The 23,860-nt window shown below is 38.9% G+C and overlaps 1 protein-coding gene across 2 annotated transcripts in view; it reads right to left on the reverse strand.

Annotated features, from left to right (window-relative positions):
• CCNYL1 (cyclin Y like 1) overlaps window positions 1-23,860 on the reverse strand; it is a 46,898-nt gene that overhangs the window by 14,518 nt on the left and 8,520 nt on the right. The window contains exons 2-6 of one of the 2 annotated variants that reach the window (XM_010336395.3): window positions 17,608-17,682; window positions 15,333-15,367; window positions 7,217-7,317; window positions 4,169-4,204; window positions 658-709 (exon numbers count right to left, since the gene is read on the reverse strand). In XM_010336395.3, coding sequence (XP_010334697.1) covers window positions 658-709; window positions 4,169-4,204; window positions 7,217-7,317; window positions 15,333-15,367; window positions 17,608-17,682 — 299 coding nt within the window. The remainder of the gene's footprint in view (window positions 1-657; window positions 710-4,168; window positions 4,205-7,216; window positions 7,318-15,332; window positions 15,368-17,607; window positions 17,683-23,860) is intronic. The other variant, XM_074399154.1, reaches the window with a different exon arrangement.

Below are 23,860 nucleotides of genomic sequence, written 5' to 3' on the forward strand. Positions count from 1 at the left end.
ACTCATCACCATTTATCACGAAGGAAAAATACAGGCACAACTCAGAAAATTTTTATGTTGCTTTCCACTTTCCCTCCACAGAATTCTATCAAAATGTAAACTACTGATAGTCTCGAAAAGTCTCAATCGTATGTCATGATTCTCTTAAACAAACTTTGAAAAAATATTTTCAGTTTCTGGTAACCACAAGGCTCTAAGGCAGGCGTCCCCAAACTACACCCTGGCCCGCGGGCTGCACGCGGCCCCCTGAGGCCTTTTATTCGCACCACCACCCCACCCCACCCCCCGCCCCCGGCTCCCCGCCGCACTTCAGGAAGGGGCACCTCTTTCATTGGTTGTCAGTGAGAGGAGCACAGTATGTGGCAGCCCTCCAACGGTCTGAGGGACAGTGAATTGGCCCCCTGTGTAAAAAGTTTGGGGACACCTGCTCTAAGGCTTCATTGTCCAATACAGTAGTCATTAGCCACAAGGGGCTAACATATACCTGAGGAGGTGAATTTTGAAACGTTTATATCATTTAAATTGATTTAAATTTAAACTGTTTTCTAATTATCTTCATAGAGATCATGTATATTTATTAGGACTATTTATAAATATCAGCATGAAATAAACACAACTCTGAAAGAAAAATACTACCTCAAAAAAAGTGACACTTACTGTAAGTGGATGTGATCTCTCATCAAAAATATCCAGGGATCTATTTGCATCTCTACAAAATAAGAATATCATTGAATAAATTAATGCAGGAATTGTTAATATCTGAGTATTAGTTATTATCTGCTGGAGATGGCAGATGACGACTCCTGCTTGCTTTGGTGTTTACTTCACCAAAGTGAACAGCTGTACCAACTCTTCTCCTGTATCCCAGCCTTCAGAGGATTTCCAGACCTCTTTTTACTCACCACATGAAGTCCTGTACTGTGTAGTCTTTTCTAAGTATTGACCCTCCCTAACAGGCCATGGTAATAAACATATTTTCACTCTTCTAACCCCTCGTTGGGACTCAAGAACATTTTACAGAGCAGTAGTGATGGGCAATAAAGTCTTTAGAACTTTAGTAACTATGAATGAGATTCAGACTTCCCAGGCTTTTCCCCTCTAGTTCTCTGTATTACATTCTTATCATGTATTTGTTTTTTAAGTAGTTTGATGAGTTAAAAACCTTATTGTCTTTTTATTTTAAAAGAGACAAGTCTTTGATCATCTTAACAAGTTCATAAAACTAATACACTGTGCTCATTTAATAAAACCAGTGGTTCTCCAAGTGTGATCTGTGGACTTCTGGAGATCTCCTAGACCTTTTACCAACAGGCCCTTGAGGTCAAAACTGTTCTTATAAAAAATACTTATTCAACCTGAGAAAGCTGACTGAAAATTTAAAAATAAAAATAATTTTAAAAAATACTAAGAGATTGCTTGCTTTTTTCACTGTTTGACATTTGTAATGAAATGTCTAACAGCAATAGTGGGTAAGCTGGTTTCTCAGCAGGAATCAAGGCAGTGCTACCAAATTATACTACTCATTTTATTCCTTACTCCCTCTTGCAGTTTAAGAAAAACACCTGCTTCACTTAAAAGAATATCCTTGACGGGCCTGGCGCGGTGGCTCACGCCTGTAATCCCAGCACTTTGGAAGGCTGAGGCGGGCGGATCACCTGAGGTTGGGAGTTCAAGACCAGCCTGACCAACACAGAGAAACCCCCTCTCTAGTTTAAAAAAAAAAAAAAAAAAAAAAAAAAAAAAAAAAAAGAATATCCTTGATGAAGTAGTAAAAATTAATTGTATTATTAAATCTTGACCTTTCTTTTTACTATTCTGAGTAAGTGGAAAGTTTACATAAAGTACTTCTGCCAATGAGGCATAGATGTGTTAAGAAAAAGCACTTGTGATTTAACTGTAAGCTGAACAAGCCATTTTTTTTTTTTTTCCACAGAGTAACATTCTTACTTGCAAGTACAACTATCATTCGCAAAAATGAATGAAGTGGCCAGGCGCAGTGGCTCATGCCTGTAATCCCAGCACCTTGGAAGGCCGACACAGGTGGATCACTAGAAGTCAGAAGTTCAAGACCAGCTTGGCCAACATGGTGAAACCCTGTCTCTACTAAGACAAAAATTAGCCAACCATGGTGATGGGCACCTGCAGTCTCAGCTACTCGGGAGACTGAGGCAGGAGAATCACTTGAACACAGAAGGCAGACATTACAATGAGCCAAGATGGCACCATTGCACTCCAGCCTGGGTGACACAGTGAGAGTCAATCTCAAAAGATAAATAAGGCCGGGCGCGGTGGCTCAAGCCTGTAATCCCAGCACTTTGGGAGGCCGAGGCGGGTGGATCACGAGGTCAAGAGATCGAGACCATCCCGGTCAACATGGTGAAACCCCGTCTCTACTAAAAATACAAAAAATTAGCTGGGCATGGTGGCGCGTGCCTGTAATCCCAGCTACTCAGGAGGCTGAGACAGGAGGATTGCCTGAACCCAGGAGGCGGAGGTTGCGGTGAGCCGAGATTGCGCCATTGCACTCCAGCCTGGGTAACAAGAGCGAAACTCCGTCTCAAAAAAAAAAAAAAAAGATAAATAAATAAAAATTTAAAAAATAATGAAGTGAGCCTGTCATTTCAAGAAAAATAACTATTGGGTGGTGCGGTGGCTCACGCCTGTAATCCCAGCACTTTGGGAGGCCGAGACAGGTGGATCACTTGAGGTCAGGAGTTCAAAACCAGCCTGTCCAACATGGTGAAACCCCGTCTCTACTAAAAACAAAATTAGCCAGTCATGGTGGTGCACGCCTGTAATCCCAGCCACTCGGGAGGCTGAGGCAGAAGAATCGCTTGAATCTGGGAGGCAGAGGTTGTAGTGAGCCAAGATCGTGCACTGCACTCCAGCCTGGGCAACAAGAGCAAAACTCCATCTCAAAAAAAAAGAAAGAAAAATAACTATTTGTTGCCAATGATAAAATTCAAGCTTTTAAGCTGAAAACCAGGATTTGGAGAAACTTGTACCTTATACCATGATCTTGACAGCTTCTCAATACTTAAAGACTATTTAGTACAATCAGTAGTGATACTAACAAAAGCGAGCTTTTGACATTATCAAGAAACGTGAACCAGGCCAGGCATGATGACTCACGTCTGTAATCCCAGCATTTTGGGAGGCCAAGACGTTAGGATTGCCTGAGCTGAGGAGTTTGAGATGAGCCTGGGCAACATGGTGAAACCCCGTCTCTACTAAAAATACAAAAATTAGCCAGGAGTAGTGGCATGCACCTGTAATCTCAGCTACTTGAGAGGCTGAGACGGGAGAATCACTTGTACCGAAGGTTGCAGTGAGCTGAGATTGTACCACTGCACTCCAGCCTGGGCAACAGAGCAAGACTCCATCTCAGAAAGAACCAAATAAATAAAAATTAAAAATTAAGAATACCCAGAACCATCTGAAAGCTTTAAAAATATACCTTTTACCAACTATATATTTGTAAGAGGCTAGGCCATCTTCTCATCACTTCAAAAAAAAAACTACAGCTCACTACCAGGGTGCAATATTAACCATGTAACAAACCTACACATGTACTCACTGTATCTAAAATAAAAGTTGAAATTAAAAAAAAAAAAAAAACTAATTGCAAAGACAGAGTTGAGAATCCAGTTGTTTTCTATTAAGCTGACATTAGAGATTTGCAAACATATAAATATATGACACACATTTTATGCAACTTTGTTGCTGGAAAAGAAAGTTATTGAAAAAATGTTATTTATATTAACAATATGATTCTCAGTCAGGGGTTATCTCTATTGTCACAACCTGGGACAGCTGTTAAATATCCTACAATGCACAGGACAGTCCCCACAACAAACACTTACCTAGCTCAAAATATCAACAGTGCCAAGGTTGAGAAACTAAAACTAAAAATAGTGTTGTTTTAAAATTCTCAACTTCAATTTCTAATACAATAAATATTAATATAATCAACATAAATACTCTTTGGGATCCTCAGTAACTTAAGAGTTAAAACAGTCTTAGGGACCAAAAAACCCATAAATGATTCAGGTCAATACTGTAATAGCACTGTACAACTTATGATGTCTATAGTTATGACCTAATACTGAACTTGACATCATGCAAAGTAATTATCTGGAATAACAAGACAGGTTTTAAAGGAGCTCACCTGTTCTTTATGTGGTAATATATTGCTAAGGTCACACTGTGAAGGGAAAAAAAAATTATTTTAACAACTGATTTTATCGTTAGGCCTGAAGACATTTTTTAAATGGGGGAAGGGAGGAACCCTCCCAGCGGCCCTGAAATCCTCTAGTTCAGAACAGTACCACATGGGTACTTTCCCCTTGTTTTAGTTCCTTTCAGCAAAAACGTGAATCAAAATGCTAATACGCTGTTAAAATACATGTTTCTGTTGATTATTATAATATATAAATCATTACCTATATATCTCCATTTGCTCTTCTGCCTATAGAACCTTTCATCTTATACAAGTTCTGCCTGTTGGTATACATGCTTAAATTTAAGCCATTCAGTTTTTCTTTTTTTGCTTAAGTTATTAGACTCTGCATTTCAGTTGATTAACTATCACCTACCCACCCATTTTTCATTATTTCCCCTTAAAGTAAGTGTTTTATACCAAATAAAATTATTTAAGATCAATTTTGCATCATTATTAGTAGAAAATTTGTTAGTAATAAGTGCACACAAAACCAATGATAGTTGTAGCTATTCTGAAATAAGCAGTGCTAACAATGCAGCATAAAACTACAAAGTGTAATATTAATAGCAAAGGTTTCCAAATTGGTTTAAATGCAGTATTAGTGAACAGACATGACTCTTCAGATATGTTACTGTATTCCTAAATTACCCACAGATGTGTATTAGGAAACAAGGAGTTGTCTCAGGTAAGTTATATGCTTCCATTTGCCCTCAGTCTCTAAACTGAGGCTCAAAATAATTGAGGGAAGGCAAATCTGAATTTTAAAAGTAAATCTACACAATGTTAGCACTTTTTAAAGCCTGTAACATTATTAGCATGTAAGATGGATACTTCTATAGTGCTTCAAACAGTTTCATGTCCAAATTGATTTTAACATTACAGAATTTGAAGTTATATGCTGAAAAGGACCATGGAACCTTACACGACATTTAATCCAACACCCAGTTTATAGATCTGGGAACCAAGGCTTAAAACTGACTTGCCCAAGGTCCCACCAAATAGAAGCAGTTCATCCTCCTGCACTCAATTAAGCATTGGTTCTCAAACTTTCTGCACACTGCAATCACCTGAGGAGCTTTAAAAACTGCCTAACTTCCATGTTGAGACATTCTGATTTAATTCGCATTGGGTATGACTTGAGATCCAGGGATTGGTTTTGTTTGTTTTTGTTTTTGTTTTTGTTTAGTTTTGTTTTTGAGACTGAGTCTCACTCTGTCGTCCAGGCTGGAGTGCAATGGCCCAATCTCCGCTCACTGCAACAACTGCCTCCTGGGTTCAAGCGATTCTCCTGCCTCAGCCTGCCGAGTAGCTGGGATTACAGCTAATTTTTTTGTATTTTAGTAGAGACGGGGTTTCACAGTGTTGCCCAGGCTGGTCTCAAACTCCTGAGCTCAGGCAATCTACCCACCTTGGCCTCCCAAAGTGCTAGGATAGGATTACAGGCGTGAGCCACTGCATCAGGCATGAGGATTGTTTTTAAAGTTCCCCTGGTGATGATTCCAATGTGCTGCAAAGTTTGGGAATGACTGAGTTAGGGTTAAGATCAGAATCATCTAGGATGTGCTTATCCTTATAATTATGCCTCAAGTGCCTTCTCCATTTTCCTAAAAGGCTCGACTGCCTAGAGATCAACGGAAAGTGGAGGTGAGATGTGTTTATAGACATACATTTTGAAAAAAAGTTGCATAAGTGATTATGATATAGCTCACCCATCCCATGAGAATAATGCACTATTAAGCCATAATAAATAGTTTTCAAAATCTTTCCAAGTCAGTTTGCCCTATTACTGAAACTTTTATTCAACCAACAATGAATTATACCAAATAATCATTTCTAAAATTTACTGAGAACAAATTACAACTTACTGTACTTCCAAAAGTAGATTTCTAAAAGTTAGACTAAAGTAGGGGGAAAAGCATGGTATCTATTATACTTGTTTGAGCAAGGTTAATCTTTAAAACTACTTTTGAATCTTATACTGACACATGAGCATCTTTTGAATTTCAAAAGATGCCCGGGACTCTAGCCAAGTGGAGTGGTCTTTTTACTCAAGGATTTGGGATCTTAGCTGAATACATTCAATGATTACTCAGTAGGTGCCAAAACTCAGGACTTTAGACAGAGTCAGAGTCTAGTCTGTGCTGAAACACAATTCGATCTCAACTACTGCTATAGGTGAGAGAAGAATGTGACATTATTATGAGCATAAATTTGCTGCTTTTAAAATAGAAGTTACTGACAATTGAATTAACTAAAAAAAAAAAAGCTAGTACATTAGAAACAAAATTAAGTTTATAAGCTAGTTATGTTTTTAGACTGAAAAGTAAAATTAGGGATAAGGGCATTAATATTCTAGTGTAGCACTTCCCGAACTATGTTCTGAAAATCAACACTCATAATCCAAGGAGATGTAAATAGTTTCCTGACAACCCCAATAGAGTTGGTTGTTGGTGGTGGTGGCAGTTTTTAAACAAACTTGAAAGGTTCATCTTAGGGCATTCTGAAGGTGCATCTCAGATGGTCCCCCAGAGGTGTTCATGCACAACAGGGAAAATTTAAATGCATGTACACTAAGATGCCAGTCGCGGACAAGCTGTTCCTTCTTCCAAGAGTGGTTTCCAAAATGGTACACATAGCTTTAGGCCTGTAACTCAAAACAAACTAATGTTTTTTCCAGAAACATCCAATAAAAAGCACCTCTCCTTCTTCTTATGTTCAACACTATCTTAACATAAATGCATTAAATAAATAGCTACACTTTTTCGGGGACTATTTATTCACTAACTGGCTTTCCTTTCCACCATGCAACCTAAGATTGAAACAGAAAATGAAAATTCATATTTAGGTCCTTGAAATCAATATATAATTGATACCAATTTCTTAAACTGATTGCTGAAAAGGACAATCAAATGGCTGAAATTACCGAGGATGGCTGGGATGCTTTTAGCATAAGGGGGTCTGTCACTCAGCCCTTGGCAGCCTAGTTGTACTCACCATTTTACTGTGGTTCTAAGATTAGGCTGGCTGACTGTGCTGTCATCTAGAAATATTGTTGAGCATGAGCTATACTTTTTAGTAAGCTGCCCTGGAGATACCTGAAGAAGGGGAAGGGAAATAGAAGAAAATGTCACAGTAAGTTAAACCTATAAAAGTGTGTTTTTTTCCTTGGTTAAAATGGCAAATGATAAAGCATTAAGATATTTCTTATACTCCATGAACTGCCTGAGTGTGGTATCATGTGCAGCTCTATGGGAAACCCAGTGGAGGCTCTCCCACAGATGTTTGAAGAATGGGTTATAAAATGCTGCTCTTGTGGTACCTATAATCAAATCTGGCAAGCATCTGTTACAAATTCCCTGTATAAATTAATGGAAAAAGTTTACAATAAGAGTACAGTGTTTTTTCTTAATCAATAAAAAGCAGCTGAGATTCTTCTATTACTCATTTACTACAGTAAAATGTAATACCTGCAAATCACATTTGCAGGAGAGCATTTTACTGCAGTAAATGAAAGCCTAATAACACTACATTTACTAAGTTACTATTACTAAATATATTCTTTCAGGAGACAGTGTGAGAAACAAGTGGTTCACAGTCAGAGACTGTCTGCCAGGGCTGCTCCATCACCCACAAGTGAGAAGGTCTGTTTTTTTATGTGGAGGAGAAAAAGTAATATTCCAAAAAAAAGATGACAAGAACAACTTTAGAAATTTAACTTTCACTTCATATTTAAATAAGACTGCCATATTATTCAAATGAGAATGACTGCCATTACATTATTCAAATGAGAACCTCAGAGAGCACTCTCCATTCATTTCAAAATGTTATTAATTTTATTCTGTAAGTTATCTGACAGGCATCATGGCACTTTCCTGCCTCACTCATGCTGCTCTGCCTGGAATACCTTGTTTTTCCTTCATATCCCAACAAGCCTAACCCCATCTACCTTCTGGGATCCCTTTGCCACCAATCATACCACAAAACATTTCCCTTTTGGTACACTCATCCATCTAATTCACCACTTGTTACACGATACCAACTGCTTGTGGAGTATCCCCTCCTAAGAAAGTAAGCTTCTCCAGGGAAGGGAGGACTCATCCTCCTCATACTTCTGGCTGCTTAGCACAGAATGGGGACAAATTAAGGAATTCAACAAGTGTTTGACAAATTATTTAAATCAGTTACAATTTGGAAAGTAAACACTACTACAGACACAAATCAGAATTTATCTGCAGTTGCATCAGAGAGGTAACGATGAACTTTTTGGGCCCTCTAGAAAATAAACCATCTTTAAAACACTTTAGAAGTATCCATTTATTTGGGAAAAGTGCAATAAGTCAAATACTGAAACAGCCTAGACTATGTTAAGACAATTCTCTTCCTTAAAAATAAGGTCAGTAACCAAATCCCAATCACGGAATAGTTGAAAGTAACAGTAGCATTTTTTTGAAAACCACAGAATACTAATAATTTTAACACTTAAAAAAAAGCAACGAATTCAGATGAGCCTTCCTTCTTCCTATTAATATGATAGTTTTAACAATATTGATATACTCTCCCATCAGTATCCCCCACGTATACATGAAAGACAGGGCAGGGAGATCTAGTTGTTGCTTTTAAAAGTGTATGCATTAAAAAATTGCCAACAGTGAATAATCAGAAATATCCATACAGTATAACACGATTTTGTTTCAAACATTTTTACTGTAGTCACTTAATTCTTACTAACAAAAAGTCCCAGATGTTCTATTTTTGGAAAGTATTATTATTTGAAAGACCAAATTCTCCTTCAAGCTAGAAATGTTTCAACTATATCTAAACCCATGTTTCTTAAGCTACTTAATGCATATAGTTTACATTAACTGTGTATGTGTGTTAATGCATATACTTTTATTGTCTGAAAAAAATACAGTATGAAAAAGGAACACTGACCCAAATACTTTCAAAGTGTAAGGGGGGATCGAGCACAGTGGCTCACACCTGTAATTCCAGCACTTTGGGAGGCCAAAGCAGGTGGATCACCTAAGGTCAGGAGTTCAAGACCAGCCTGGCCAACATGGAGAAACCCCATCTCTACTAAAAATACAAAAATCAGCCAAATGTGGTGGTTAGTGCCTGTCATCCCAGCTACTCAGGAGGCTGAGGCAGGAGAATCGCTTGAACCCAGGAGATGGAGGTTATAGTGAACCAAATTGTGCCACTGCATTTCAACTTGGGTAAAAGAGTAAGACTCCATCTCCAAATAATAACAACAAAGTGGAAGATGGTATCTTTTAAGATCACTACTATTTGAGGGCAATATGGTATATACTACACCATACCAAAAGTCAATTCTCATGGCAGCCTTGAATTCTTGGGCTCAAGCAATCCTCCCACTTCAGCCTCCCAAGTATCTAGGACTACAGGCATGAACCACCACACCCGGCTAGTTTCTAAATTTTTTTGTAGGTATTAGGTCTCCCTTTGTTGCCCAGGCTGGTCTCAAACTCCTGGGCTCAAGCCTCTCAAAGTGCTAGTATTACAGTCATAGGCCAATGAGCCCATCCTAGTTCATAGGGTAGTTTCTATCATGGATGCATATTGATTTATCTTTGCAAATATTGGTGCTAAACCATTTGAAATTTTGAATTAAATGTAGTCTTTCAATCCTATGGGAGCTCCTCAGTCAACCAGCAACTTATGGCTTACTGGCTGGATCCAGTCAAATAAATACTGAACATTTCCCCATCAGCCCAGGCATACCCTAAACTCCTGCTTAAAGAGAGAGTAACTGACTCTCTCTTTAAGTCAGTTACTCTCTCTTTAAGCAGGAGTTTAGAGTATGCCTGGGCTGATGGGGAAATGTTACTCTCCAGAAAATGCCATTTCTACTGTCTTTTATTTCTCCACCAGGCAATTCCCAAATTTCAAAATGACTGGAAAAAATGAATGCAAAAACTCTCTGCTAACCAATATATGGCATGAGACACACCAACTTTCAAATGTTTTATTATCAAGAGCATCCCGATATCTCTTGAGACTATAGAGGGTGGCAGAATTAAGCTTCTGAGCAAAGCAATTATAGCTGCCAACAGGTAATCCCCCCATCATCTTGCTGGAAAACTCAACAATTATCCTTTATGGCTAAACCCTTACCAATGCTGCTTTACAACCTCAACAAACTCTACTGACAAACAAGAAAATACAAACAGGAAACACTACTGAAAGTTCACAGATGTTATTTCAGGTAGTCACAAAATAGGGACAAAGAATGTATATTGATCTTCATTTGGTCAGCACAAATGACAATCTTTAACAAGAAAGGGAAAGGGTACCAAGTAGACTTAAGGAAGAATAGCAAAGATAGAAAATAATCATACCTAGTAGTCTACTGAGTCACAATTCAAACCTTACCAAAGATGAAGTACCTGCTGAACTCCCATACCTACCCACTGACTTTTCCCATTGTGCCTTATTTTAATCCATTAAAAACCAAACAAAAAACAAAAAACAAAAAAAACAGAAATTCATTTTTTTCTCTCCCTTTTTACAAGGGTTAGATTTGTTTAAGAATTAATGACTTTTGGCCGGGCGCCGGTGGCTCAAGCCTGTAATCCCAGCACTTTGGGAGGCCGAGGCGGGTGGATCACGAGGTCAAGAGATCGAGACCATCCTGGTCAACATGGTGAAACCCCGTCTCTACTAAAAATACAAAAAATTAGCTGGGCATGGTGGCGCATGCCTGTAGTCCCAGCTACTCAGGAGGCTGAGGCAGGAGAATTGCTTGAACCCAGGAGGCGGAGGTTGCGGTGAGCCGAGATCGTGCCATTGCACTCCAGCCTGGGTAAAAAGAGCGACACTCTGTCTCAAAAAAAAAAAAAAAAAAAAAAAAGAATTAATGACTTTTAACTAACCTAAAAATTTCTGACACTGCATTAATGAAAACACCTCCATCTATGTTGCATACTAATGGGACAATATAACAGGGTACAGAGTTTGAATACAATTCCTAAAGCCTTAGTAGAAGAGTGTAATATGTTTATAGGTATACTAAAAAGTGTCTGGATTAGTATCGTTATGTTGAATTTAAACTTAAGATTTACACTTTAAATAAAGGTTCTAAATTTGGATTAAACATAGAAGATTGACCACAAATTTACTTCCTTGCTCTCTTGAAATTTCATTAGAATTAAAGACATAAAATAAAGGTTATACACAGGATCCAGCAACAGGACTGACAGCAGATAATTTTTTAATTTTTGTTTTATTTTATTATTTATTTATTTTTGAGACAGAGTCTTGCTCTGTTGCCCAGGCTGTAGTGCAGTGGCACAATCTTGGCTCACTGCAGCCTCTGCCTCCCAGGTTCAGGCGATTCTCCTGCCTCAGCCTCCCAAGTAGCTGGGATTACAGGCACGTGCCACCACATCTAGCTAATTTTTATATTTTTTATAAGAGACAGAGTTTCACCATGTTGGCCAGGCTGGTCTCAAACTCCTGGCCTCAGGTGACTGACTGCCTCAGTTCCCCAAAGTGTTGGGATTACAGGCATAAACCACTGCACTTGGCCACAGCAGATGATTTTTAATAAATCTTGAAAGATGAAAAAGACAAAGGAGTGGTAACTGATATGGAAGCGCAACTTTAGTGCCTACAGAGAATGACTGGAACAGGAACAATCAAATTAGTTTGTTTTGCAGAACCCAAGGCAGGCTCCAAACTGAGAGGCATATGGTACCTTGGAGGGTAGAGTGAAACACAAAAACCAGCAAGATCAGTTGAAAACAAGGCCGGGCATGGTGGCTCAAGCCTGTAATCCCAGCACTTTGGGAGGCCGAGGCGGGTGGATCACGAGGTCAAGAGATCGAGACCATCCTGGTCAACATGGTGAAACCCCATCTCTACTAAACATACAAAAAATAAGCTGGGCATGGTGGTGGGTGCCTGTAAAACCAGCTACTCAGGAGGCTTAGGCAGGAGAATTGCCTGAATCCAGGAGGCGGAGGTTGTGGTGAGCCAAGATCGTGCCATTGTACTCCAGCCTGGGTAACAAGAGCGAAACTCAGTCTCAAAAAAAAAAAAAAAAAGAAAAGAAAATATGTAGTTGGAGTCCAAGGTCCACCTGTCCTCCCATCTTATAATGAATATAGAAGGTTCTGGGCTCAGAGATACTAGGACTGAAATGTGGGAAATGGGAAAAAAAAAAAACAACTATACACTGAGAAGGGGAACTCCACCTCTCTTTTCCAACTCCCCTTCTGGAAAGTGAGCAGCCATGCTGGTATTCCCCAGGTAGAAAACTGGGAGATTCTTCTCTGAAGAAATGAACAGTCTCAGAAAAGATGCACCCAGCCGGGCACAGTGGCTCATACCTGTAATCGCAGCACTTTCGAAAGCCAAGGTGGGTGAACTTGAGGCCAGGAGTTCAAGACTAGATTGGCTAACACAGCAAAACCCTGTCTCTACTAAACAAAAACAAAAAACAAAAAACACCAGGCATGGTGGCACACACCTGTAATCTGAGCTACTCCGGAGGCTAAGGCACAAGAATTGCCTGAACCTGGGAGGAAGAGTTGCATCATGGCAGAGGGCGCTGAGATCACGCCACTGCACTCTAGTCTGGGTGACAGAGTGAGAGTCAGAAAGAAAAGCAAAGGAAAGGACAGGAGAAAGGACAAGGGAAAGGAGAAAAGAGGAAGGAGCAGAGGAAAAAGGGAAAAGAAAATGAGAAAAGACCCACCAGATAACAGACTGAGGTCTCCTAAATTAAAGGCTGGCTTGGCCTCCAAATTCTTGCAGTAAGAACCATCAGTTAACAAAAGTCGTGCTTCTAATTAGAGAAAGCCAGGGACTATCACACATTTGAGGGAAGCCTCCAACAAGAGAGAGCAAAACAATAGGAAAAAGAAAAACATGGGAGTGGTGAAAATTCAGGAGCAAATGAAAACTTTAAAAAAATTCTTAAAACACCCTCAAAAAGATAAAAGATTCAATAGAAGGGTTAGAGCGTAAAGTAAAAGAATGCCCAAGAATTAGAACAAAAGACTAACTAGAAAAAGGGGGAGTATGGGGGAAGAGAATTAAAGACCAATGCAGAAACACTGGTCTAAGAAGCTCAGCATCTGAATAAGAGTATCAGGAAAAAGAAGGAACAAAGAAACAAGAAAATTCTCTAGAAGGCATAGTCTACAGACTTATTGGTCCCAGTAAAAAGAAAAGGTCCAGGCCAGGCATGGTGGCTCACGGCTGTGAGCCCAGCTCTTTGGGAGGCAAAGGCGGGCAGATCACAAGGGTCAGATCGAGATCATCCTGACCAACATGGTGAAACCCCATCTCCACTAAAAACACACAAAAAAAATTAGCCGGGCGTGGTGGCAGGTGTCTGTAGTCCCAATTACTTGGGAGGCTGAGGCAGGAAAACTGCTTGAACCCAGGAGACAGAGGTTGTAGTGAGACACTGCACTTCAGCCTGGTGACAGAGCAAGACTCTGTCTCAAAAAAAAAAAAAAAAAAAAAAAAAGAAAGAAAAAGAAAAAGAAAAAGAAAAGGTCCATAGCAAGCCATATTATGAAATTTCAGGATCTTAGGGATAGAGAAGGCACTAAAAAGCTTCCAGAGAAATGTAAAAGCTGGTTACATGTACTGTATCACACAATGGCAACAGATTCAAAAATACTATAAGGAGAACACAATAGAGAAATGTCTTTAGAACTATAAAATTTAGTTTCAACCTAGGATTTTATACTCTTTAGAAACAGGAAGCTTTGGCAAGTGCAGTGTCTCATGCTTATAATCCCAACACTTTGAAAGGCCGATGCTGGTGAATGACTTGAGCCCAGGAGTTCGAGATCAGCCTGAGCAACATGGCGAAACCCCATCTCTATGGAAAAATATAAAAATTAGCTGGGCATAGTGGCACATGCCTATAGTCCCAGTCACTTGGAAAGCTGAGATGGGAGGATCACTTGAATCCAGTAGGTTAAGGATGCAATGAGCTGAGATCATACCACTGCACTCCAGCTTGGGCAACAGAGAGAGACTCTGTCTCAAAAAAGAGAAAAAAAAATAGGAGAGGTTTTCAGACAGGCTAGATCTCTAAATATGTCTGTCTACGGGCCCTTTCCCAGGAAAATGTGCTCCAGTACAACTAGGAAGGATAACAAGATAGAGGGAAACACAGAATCTAGGACTTAGAGAACCCAACACAAGAGGACAGTTATGCGCGATCCCAGATGACTTCATAGAGATATCCCAGGAAAATAGGCACAGACCAGGCTTAGGAAAAGCCCATCTATATTTGAGGAGGATGACCAAAGGCTGAGGAAAGTTGTCACCAAGAGAAAATAGAACAGATATGTTTTAGTAGATGGAAAATATTCTTGATACGCATGTGGCAAATGCTACAACATTTAGGGGAAAAAATAGCTGTTAGAAAACAGTCAAATGAATATAGTCAGGAAATTAATTCCATAAAAAATAAAGTACATGAATGCAGCGACACCAGTCAAGGGTTACTTATTGCATTTAGCTGTGTGAGCTAATAAAGGCTAGGAAAAGAGAAGTGCAGATATGCTCAGATTTCAGAAATATTTAAGAGAAACAAAGAATGCAAAAGAAGGAAGACAGTGAGAATACTATATAACTCAGCAGTGAATAATACCTGCATAATTATAATAATGTAAACAGGAAGTACTGATTTAACTTAAAATGTGACACGTGGGAAAAATAGAAGGAAGAAAATAAGGTAATGGTGGAGTGAGGAAGCTAAGCTTTCACCTGCTATGACAGGCAGTCAACATAATAGTGCTAAAAATTGAGTGCTCAAGTAATTTTATTACTTGATTTTTAAAAAGATTAAAAAATTAAGGAAAAATAATTAAGGCAGATAGTTATACCACAACCAAATTATCGAAATTTAACTTAAATGTCAGAAACCCATACAAAAAGAGCATATTAAGTCAAAGACTCTCCTGCATACATTTGATTCTTAGGAAAATAAAAATGATTTTAAAAATCCACAAAAAGAGGCCGATAGTAACAGTATTGGGTCCCATTATATTTTTACTGAATCATGACAGACATACTTTTAAATCAATTATTTAATTTCTTAACTTTTCAACTGTTTACTTACATGGTTTAAATGGTTGCTCTTCCTCTTTTCTCGCACTAAGAATAAAAAAAATTAACTGATCAATTCTGATACAAATGCCATAGAATAAAAGTAGTTGCTAATCATCTGATGAATTATCAATATATAAAATCAGATAAAATTTCACTTTAAAAAATAATTTCTAACAAAACTCATCATTTAAATCATCTGGCAAGATGAATCTCATAAAATAAAATCTAAAAACTTGGTTTTAATTTTTTGACCTAAGAGATATTCTATTACATACAAATGAAGGAATTCCTAAGTACAAAAGAAAAGGAAAAAACAAACTAGGGTAAATGAGAAATTTAGCTAGTAAGTTTACCTGTTACATATCTGAACCATCATCCAGTAGTATGTTTAAATTCTACATTTACAGGTAGCTCACTTTAATTATCAAGATCTAATAACTGACAGCTCTAAGAGCCAGTTTCTGGCTAGGTACCAATCTCTACCTGCATCACAATCCCTAGAAGCATCCTGAACCACTTAACTAGCCATCTTCTAATATGTTACTGAAAAAATAAATGGGTCTTTTAAACAAGTGGAAAGTAAACTATCTTAAATTTAAATGTTAAAATGAGTGTGTTAACCTAATTGAACATGGTATCTTTAGTACACAAAATCATTTTAACAAAGGCCAGAATAATAAAAAAGCTCCAAGAGGGACTTGGGCCATGCTTTGTTTCCTCTACTGCCTCCTCCTTTGATGCTAGACAAGTATCACAAGCACACACTCCTTACTACTGAAGAGAGAACATGGAAGCTTTTCTTTTACTGCTTCCACACTCTATATATGTGACAGGCCTATGGCTCTGAAATAAACTGAGAAATACAACTATTCTAACCAGAAATGATCAGCGCAAGACAAAGTCCACACAAGCTTCGAAAATGCAGGTTAGAAACCCCCATTTTGTGTTGTGCTGCATTACTTCAAATATTGTAGAACTCTCACTTCGTGTATTCTTGCTGTTGAAATCAACTGAAAAACCTAGCTGTGTACGGCTTTTTAACAAACAAATTAGGATTTAACATAATGTTAAGGAAGATAAACAGGAGTACAGAAAGATACGGCAGTTCTGATTCTCATCCTAAAACAAGTAGGAAAGGAAAATGTACGTGAGTTTCACTTGCTGAAGCTAAACCTTCTGGGAAACACCATAGGGCTTGTTTACATTTACATTACATTAGGATGAAAAACTTTTAATAGCTTAAAAGTTCTGAGTAGCATAAATTTGAATGTGATAGGCTCATGTGGTTAGAGCATTTATAAAAGGAAGCCAAAATCACAGATTTAATCCCTGTATATGAACTGATATTTTTGATTTGTTCAAATGAAACCAAGCTGTAGCTTAAATCTTACCATTCATCTTTAAAATGTATTCTTTTAGAGCAAGGGAAAGAGGTCAAAGAAGCATGGAGAAGTAGTATAAATCCATAATACTGGCCGAGTGCTGTGGCTCACACCTGTAATCCCAGCACTTTGGGAGGCTGAGGTGGGCAGATCACCTGAGGTCAGGAGTTCGAGACCACCCTGGCCAACATGGTGAAACCCTGTCTCTACTAAAAATACAAAAATTAGCCAGGCATGGTGGCAGGTACCTGTAATCCCAGCTACTTGGGAGGCTGAGGCAGGAGAATCACTTGAGACCTCACTATTGCACTCCAACCTGGGCAACAAGGGTGAAACTCCCTCTCAAAAAAAAAAAAGGCCAGGTGCGGTGGCTCACACCAGTAATCCCAGCACTTTGGTAGGCAGAGGCAGGCAAATCCCCTGAGGTCAGGAGTCCAAGAACAGCCTGACCAACATGGAGAAACCCTGTTTCTAAAATACAAAATTAGCCAGGTGTGGTAGCACATGCCTGTAATCCCAGCTATTCAGGACACTGAGGCAGGAGAATCGCTTGAACCTGAGAAGCGGAGGCTGCAGTGAGCCGAGACTGCACCATTGCACTGCAGCCTGGGCAACAAGAGTAAAACTCCCAAAATAAATAAATAAATAAATAATCCATGTTACTGAATCATGTGGCCAATTAATTGTGTTGATAAAAATGTGGCAAAACCTGTAAGTAGAAGGTCTACATGTTATTACTAAACAATCACAACTAAAGGAAGCATATCATATATTAAAATAAGTGAACATATGAAAAGAAATTTTTAAATATACCAGTTCTTCTAAATACTTTCTATAACACATCCAACAAAACAGAAAAAGTTTTCAGTCTTTTCCTTGGAGGAAAAAACAGTATTGTCTTACCATCTGTTTGAGATTTGCTCAGGAAAATTGTGCTTGCCCTTGGATGGTCAGAAGGGTTTGACTCCAAAGCTAAATCTATATAAAAAGAGGAAGAAGATGGGATACTTTCGGTGAATAGAAAAGATGATTTTTGAAATAGATACACACCCATTTTAATAACTTTTAACAGTCTTCAGAGAAGTTTTAAATAATAAATATGAAGGAAATAAATACAACAATACAGAAATGATACTGGGGAATACAAAATTGTAGAATCTCTCCACATCATGTGGAACAAAACCAGGCTGTGTCTGAGACTTTTAATAAAAAATCTGTGCCTAAATAATCTGATTCAAATTTTAGACGAATCATATACATGCCCTCCTCCTTCAACTTACCAAACAGAAATATAACCACTCTCCTATCTGCTGCTATTGCTAGCACATTTCAAAAACAATCCCAAGTAGCAAGTGATGCTATGGCCAATTACTGTTAGGCACCAGCTCAACACATCAAATGTGGTAAAACAAAGAGCTGTTTTTGACAAATGTTCTTTGGTCAATCAAATGGCTAATTCTAACTCCACTCAACCAGTGAACTAATTTGGTTAGCTGTGGTTTTTTGGGGGGTTATTCATTACGGCAGATTCAAGAGGACTGAATAAAAGTTCTATGTTGTAAATATGGGAACATGTTAGAAAATTTGTCCTCAATTTCTCACTTCTTCCTTCTAACAGCACGGTTAATTTGGTGTTTCATCAAGAGTACATTTGGAGCAGATCTTAGGGCTGTTTCTAAAAAAATTTTTGCCCCATCTATGTCAAGATAAATCTGCCTTCAGTCCACCTTCCACCAAAGTTGGATAATGTATTTAGGCAAGATTACAAAACAGACACTTGAATTTTCATGAAACAAACTTTATGGGATAACAAAAGTTGTCATGAGGAGAAAAAAGAAAAATCTATGATATTCTTCAGCAAGGTCCTTTTTTTTCTGAGATGGAGTCTTGCTCTGTTGCCCAGGCTGGAGTACAGTGGCACAATCTCAGCTCACTACAACTTCCGCCTCCCTGGTTCAAGCAATTCTCCTGCCTCAGTTTCCCAAGTAGCTGGGATTACAGGGCCCACCACCACATGCCTGCTAATTTTATTTATAGTAGAGATGGGGTTTCACCATGTTGGCCAGGCTGGTCTCAATTTCCTGACCTCTGGTGATCCACCCACCTCGGCCTCCCAAGGTGCTGGGATTACAGGGGTGAGCCACCGCAGCCAGCCCACAAGGTCTATTTCAAGCCACTTATCTTAACCAATCTTCTAAGAAACTGAACCGGGCCAAGATCCAGGGTAACAGTTAAGGTAACATTTCCCAAAACTACATATTAATATAATTGCTTTACTTTTAAAAACGGGATTTAGTGGTCAAATGACAATATACTCTATCCCTGGCTCTTACAAAATCAAAATGCACATTGATATATTAAAAATTAATCAGTTTAGTAGTGAACACTGTCTAGCTCAGCATTTCACAAATTTATCTACCTAGAATAGTTTTCTCCCTTCAAAGTAATTTGGTTGGAATCTTATCTGAACATAACTTAGGACTTATTGGTTAAAAAAATATGAATCATCAATTTTAATAGTACTGCCAGATCACTAAAAACTTACATACCTAAACCAACTGCTTTGTTCTCCATGGAAATTCCTTCACTGATTTGAAGTTTATTAAACTGTTTTTGGAGAAAACTATTGTTATGTAAAAAACCCCCATAAAAATTATGTTTAAAGTTTTGCTACATCTTGAAAAGATGATGTGACAATGTTAAGCTATTTGGAAAAATAAAATCATTTGCACATAAAATGATGGCAGAGACTTTCAAAGCTGTCTCTACCTAAAGCTTTTTTTAATTTCATTTTTTTTGAGACAGAGTCTCGCTCTGTCACCCAGGCAGGAGTGCAGTGGTGACATCCTGGCTCCTGGGTTCAAGCCATTCTCCTGCCTCAGCTACCTGAGTAGCTGGGACTACAGGTGTGCGCCACCATGCCTGGCTAATTTTTGTATTTTTAGTAGAGACTGGGTTACACCATGCTGGCCAGGCTGGTCTCAAACTCCCGAACTTGTGATCTGCCCACCTCACTCCCCCAAAGTGCTGGGATTACAGGCATGAGCCACTGTGCCCAGCCTCTACCTAAAGCTTCTAAAAGGATTCATGACTACTTCCTATCAAAAAGAAAACAAATATACTACCATTTGAATCTAAAAAATAAGTAATGTTTACAGAAGAAGCCATATTACGAATCAGTACCTCTGTCATGATAAAGTTTAATTAAGAATTTTCAATGAAAGGAAAGTCCAGGAAAATGAAGTACCAAAATCAAAGAGGAGCAGGCTTCACACACACATACACCCCCAAAACCAAGATGTGCTACTATGTATTTAAATGCATGGTCAATTAGGTACTACATGACCCCAGTGCTACTACCTAAATGTAAGAAATATCCAAGCGGGCTGGGGGTGGTGGCTCATGCCTGTAATCCCAGCACTTTGGGAGGCCAAGGCAGGTGGATCACAAGTTCAAGAGTTTGCGACCAGCCTGACCAACCCGCTGAAATCTACTAAAAATACAAAACAAATTAGCTGGGCATGGTGGTGTGCACCTGTAGTCCCAGCTACTTGGGAGGCAGAGGCAGGAGAATGGCTTGAACCCAGGAGGCAGAGGTTGCAGTGAGCCAGGATGTCGCCACTGCACTCCAGCCTGGGTGACAGAGCGAGACTCTGTCTCAAAAAAAAATTTAAAAAGCTTTAGGTAGAGACAGCTTTGAGCAAGATTATGTCTCAAAGAAATATTCAAGGCAGATGGAATAAAAGAAATGATAACATACAGAGAAAAAAGCCAAATTAATCCAAATAACAAGCTGACACTCCCTCAACGCAGGAGTTTTCAGGTGGGCATGTGACTTACAACTAAACTAATCAATTACATTTCTCATGGGACTTCCCAAGAACCAGAGGAGAAAGGCAGAGCTGTACTCTAGCACTGTTGATCAGCCAGGAGCTGCCACCAGTGGCTCCTTTTGGCATCATGAAGGGTGCCTTTTCAGGAGAGCTGAACAGAAGAGCAGAACTGAGACAGATGCTAAGATCACTTAATCCCTGGGTCAAGTAGTACCTAATTGACCATGTGAATCCCTGGTTATACAATTTAAAAAAAAAAAAAATTTAACTATTTTGAGATAGATTTTTTGAACTTGCAAGTAAAATGCCTGGTTTATCAGCAACACTGATGTGATCATACTAAAGGTGAGGATAGGTAAAAGTCTCTAGCTTATTCCTTTAATATTTTATCATGAACAGAAATTTCCAAGAGTCAAAATAATGCTTCATTTACAAATTACAAATTATAAATTACAAACTCACCACCATTACTTTAAGTTGCCTTTTTCTTTTTATTTCTTTTTTTTTTTTTTTTTTTGAGATCAAGTCTTGCTCTGTTGCCCAGCTGGAGTACAATGACCTGATCCTGGCTCACTGCAACCTCTACCTTCCTGGTTCAAGCGATTCTCCTGCCTGAGCTTCCCAAGTAGCTGGAACTACATGCTTGGCTAATTTTTGTATTTTTAGTACGGACAGGGTTTCACTATGTTGGCCAAGCTGGCCTCGAACTCCTGACCTTGTGATCCACCTGCCTTGGCCTCCCAAAGTGCTGGGATTACAGGTGTGAGCTACCATGCCCAGCCTTAAGTTGCTTTTCTCATGCATGTTAAAAAATATAGCTCTAATCCATATACAACTTATGTCTTATTTTACAAATGATCTCCACACCAATGGAAAATATTTACTGTGTAATGGATAAATAATGGCCCATCAAGTGTTATTCCTATACTTTACTCAGCCAATTCCGTATTGTTGGAGACTTAGGTACTTAGAAAGTTCTGTTCTTATGAGGAAAACCTCCATTTTTACAGTATTTTCAGATTATTTAAAAAATCTCCTTAGGAAAGACTTTTCAAACATGGGATGATCAGATCAAAAGGTCAGATTGTTTTCACAGCTCAATAAATAGTGCTCAGTTGCTTTCCAAAGAAGGTGAGGGTGTATTAGGATATAATGTCACCAATTATACCAGTTTTTGCTCCTATCACAGCTTTGGATGCTTTAAAAAAAACCCTACTGATGTGAATGAGGAACATCACCATGGCTCTAAACTTGCATTTATTTATTTGATACCACAATTTCTTATATAACTTGCACTAACAACAAATACGACACATTGCTACTTTACAGAACGGACATTTAAGCCATGTGCACGTGCACGCGCACATGCACACACACACACACACACACAAAATATCATTTCTGCACTGTCCATTAACTCTTTCCTCAAGAAGCTAGGGAGACTCTGATGAATGATATTACTCGATTCTCACTATCACAAAGGTAAGACTGCCAAATATTAAGAAAGCATTAGGCCCCACAAACATGCACATATAGATTTCAGAGAAATCTCTGGAAAATAGAAACTCATCAATTACCATGCAACTTATATGTGAATCCCTTCAGAAATCATTTTTTTAAAAAGCTCCTAAGAATGTCTGAAACTACGAGAAATGGTTTTCAATACCATGGTTAGAGGTTATGACTAAAATGGTATTTTAAGACCCATCATTTTTGTATTATCAATTTAAATTGCAACTTAATTTGAAAGCATGAGCATATGATGGGGGGCAAATATGAAAAAAAATTAAACTCAGGTCTTTTTTTTTTTTTTTGAGACGGAGTTTTGCTCTTGTTACCCAGGCTGGAGTGCAATGGCGCGATCTCAGCTCACCGCAACCTCCGCCTCCTGGGTTCAGGCAATTCTCCTGCCTCAGCCTCCTGAGTAGCTGGGATTACAGGCACATGCCACCATGCCCAGCTAATTTTTTGTATTTTTAGTAGAGACGGGGTTTCACCATGTTGACCAGGATGGTCTCGATCTCTTGACCTCGTGATCTACCCGCCTCGGCCTCCCAAAGTGCTGGGATTACAGGCTTGAGCCACCGCGCCCGGCCCTTAAACTCAGGTCTTAATGTAAACATCCTTCAGAAGAAACCTGTAAGATCCACTGACATTGAACAGTGTTTTTCCCTGAATCCTTCAGCCATCTCAATTCCACAGATGTTAAAAATGTAAAAATATGGAACCCAGAATAAATAAAATACATTACTAAAGGCTAAAAGTGTTAAAATTATGCAATTGTAAACTGTAAAGAAATCATTTTTCTTGTCAAAATATTAAAGGGAGAGGGCAGCAACCAAGAAAGTAACTGACAGGACAGCATATTTCAGCGAAAGAGGTGGATTTCAATATATTGATTTCAATATATCCCAATTAAACATGAGATACCTGCAGTTTCTGGGCCAATTGCTGGGCATCTGTTTATTTAAAGGCTTACTGCATTTACTGACCTGCTCTATCATACTGCACATTGTATTAGTCTTAACGGTCCACAACACAAACATTTCAAATCTCTCAATTACGATGTAAAGTCTGAGATTTTATTTAAGTTCACATGTTCCACCCATCAGACAAGTTTTACCTGATGGTCTTGAGCTGTGCTGCCTCATCTGAGGGCACACAGTACATGGTCAAGCTCCAGTCTCATGCTCCCTCATGCCTAACCAGAGTTCGGATTGTCAGAAGCTAGGAAATGAAGAGTGAGACTTCATTTCCCAGCTTCTGACAATCCGAACTCTGGTTTCCAAACCACTTCTCTACCTCCTTCTGTGTCAGTGCTCAGTCTTGCTTTAACTGACTTTTACTCCTCAATCTATGTTTTAGTGATTTTGCCTAAGCTGTGACATTTCCTATGTTACACTATACTGTTCTCTATGTATTTCTTAATAGCATTTAACTCCTTTTTTTAGAATTTTAAGACTCTTTCTGGGTGGAGTGCAGTGACTCACACCTGTAATACCAGGACATTGGGAGGCTGAGGCAGAAGGATTGCTTGAGGACAGGAGCTCAAGACCAGCCTGGGCAACATAGAAGAGACCCCCATCTCTATAAAATTTTTTAAAGATTAGCTGGGTGTGGAGGCAAATGCCTGTAGTCCCAACTATTTGGGAGGCTGAAGTAGCAAGACAGCTTATCTCAGGGATTTGAGGTTACAGTGAGCCATAATGGCACCACTGCACTCCAGCCTGGGTGACATAGTTGAGATCCTGTCTCATAAAGGAAAAAAAAAAAAAAAACAAAAAACAAAGTCTGGGTTACAAGTATCTCCATTTCATTTTTCC

This window comes from Saimiri boliviensis, chromosome 5 (genome assembly GCF_048565385.1).
Source record: "Saimiri boliviensis isolate mSaiBol1 chromosome 5, mSaiBol1.pri, whole genome shotgun sequence".
NCBI lineage: Eukaryota > Metazoa > Chordata > Mammalia > Primates > Cebidae > Saimiri > Saimiri boliviensis.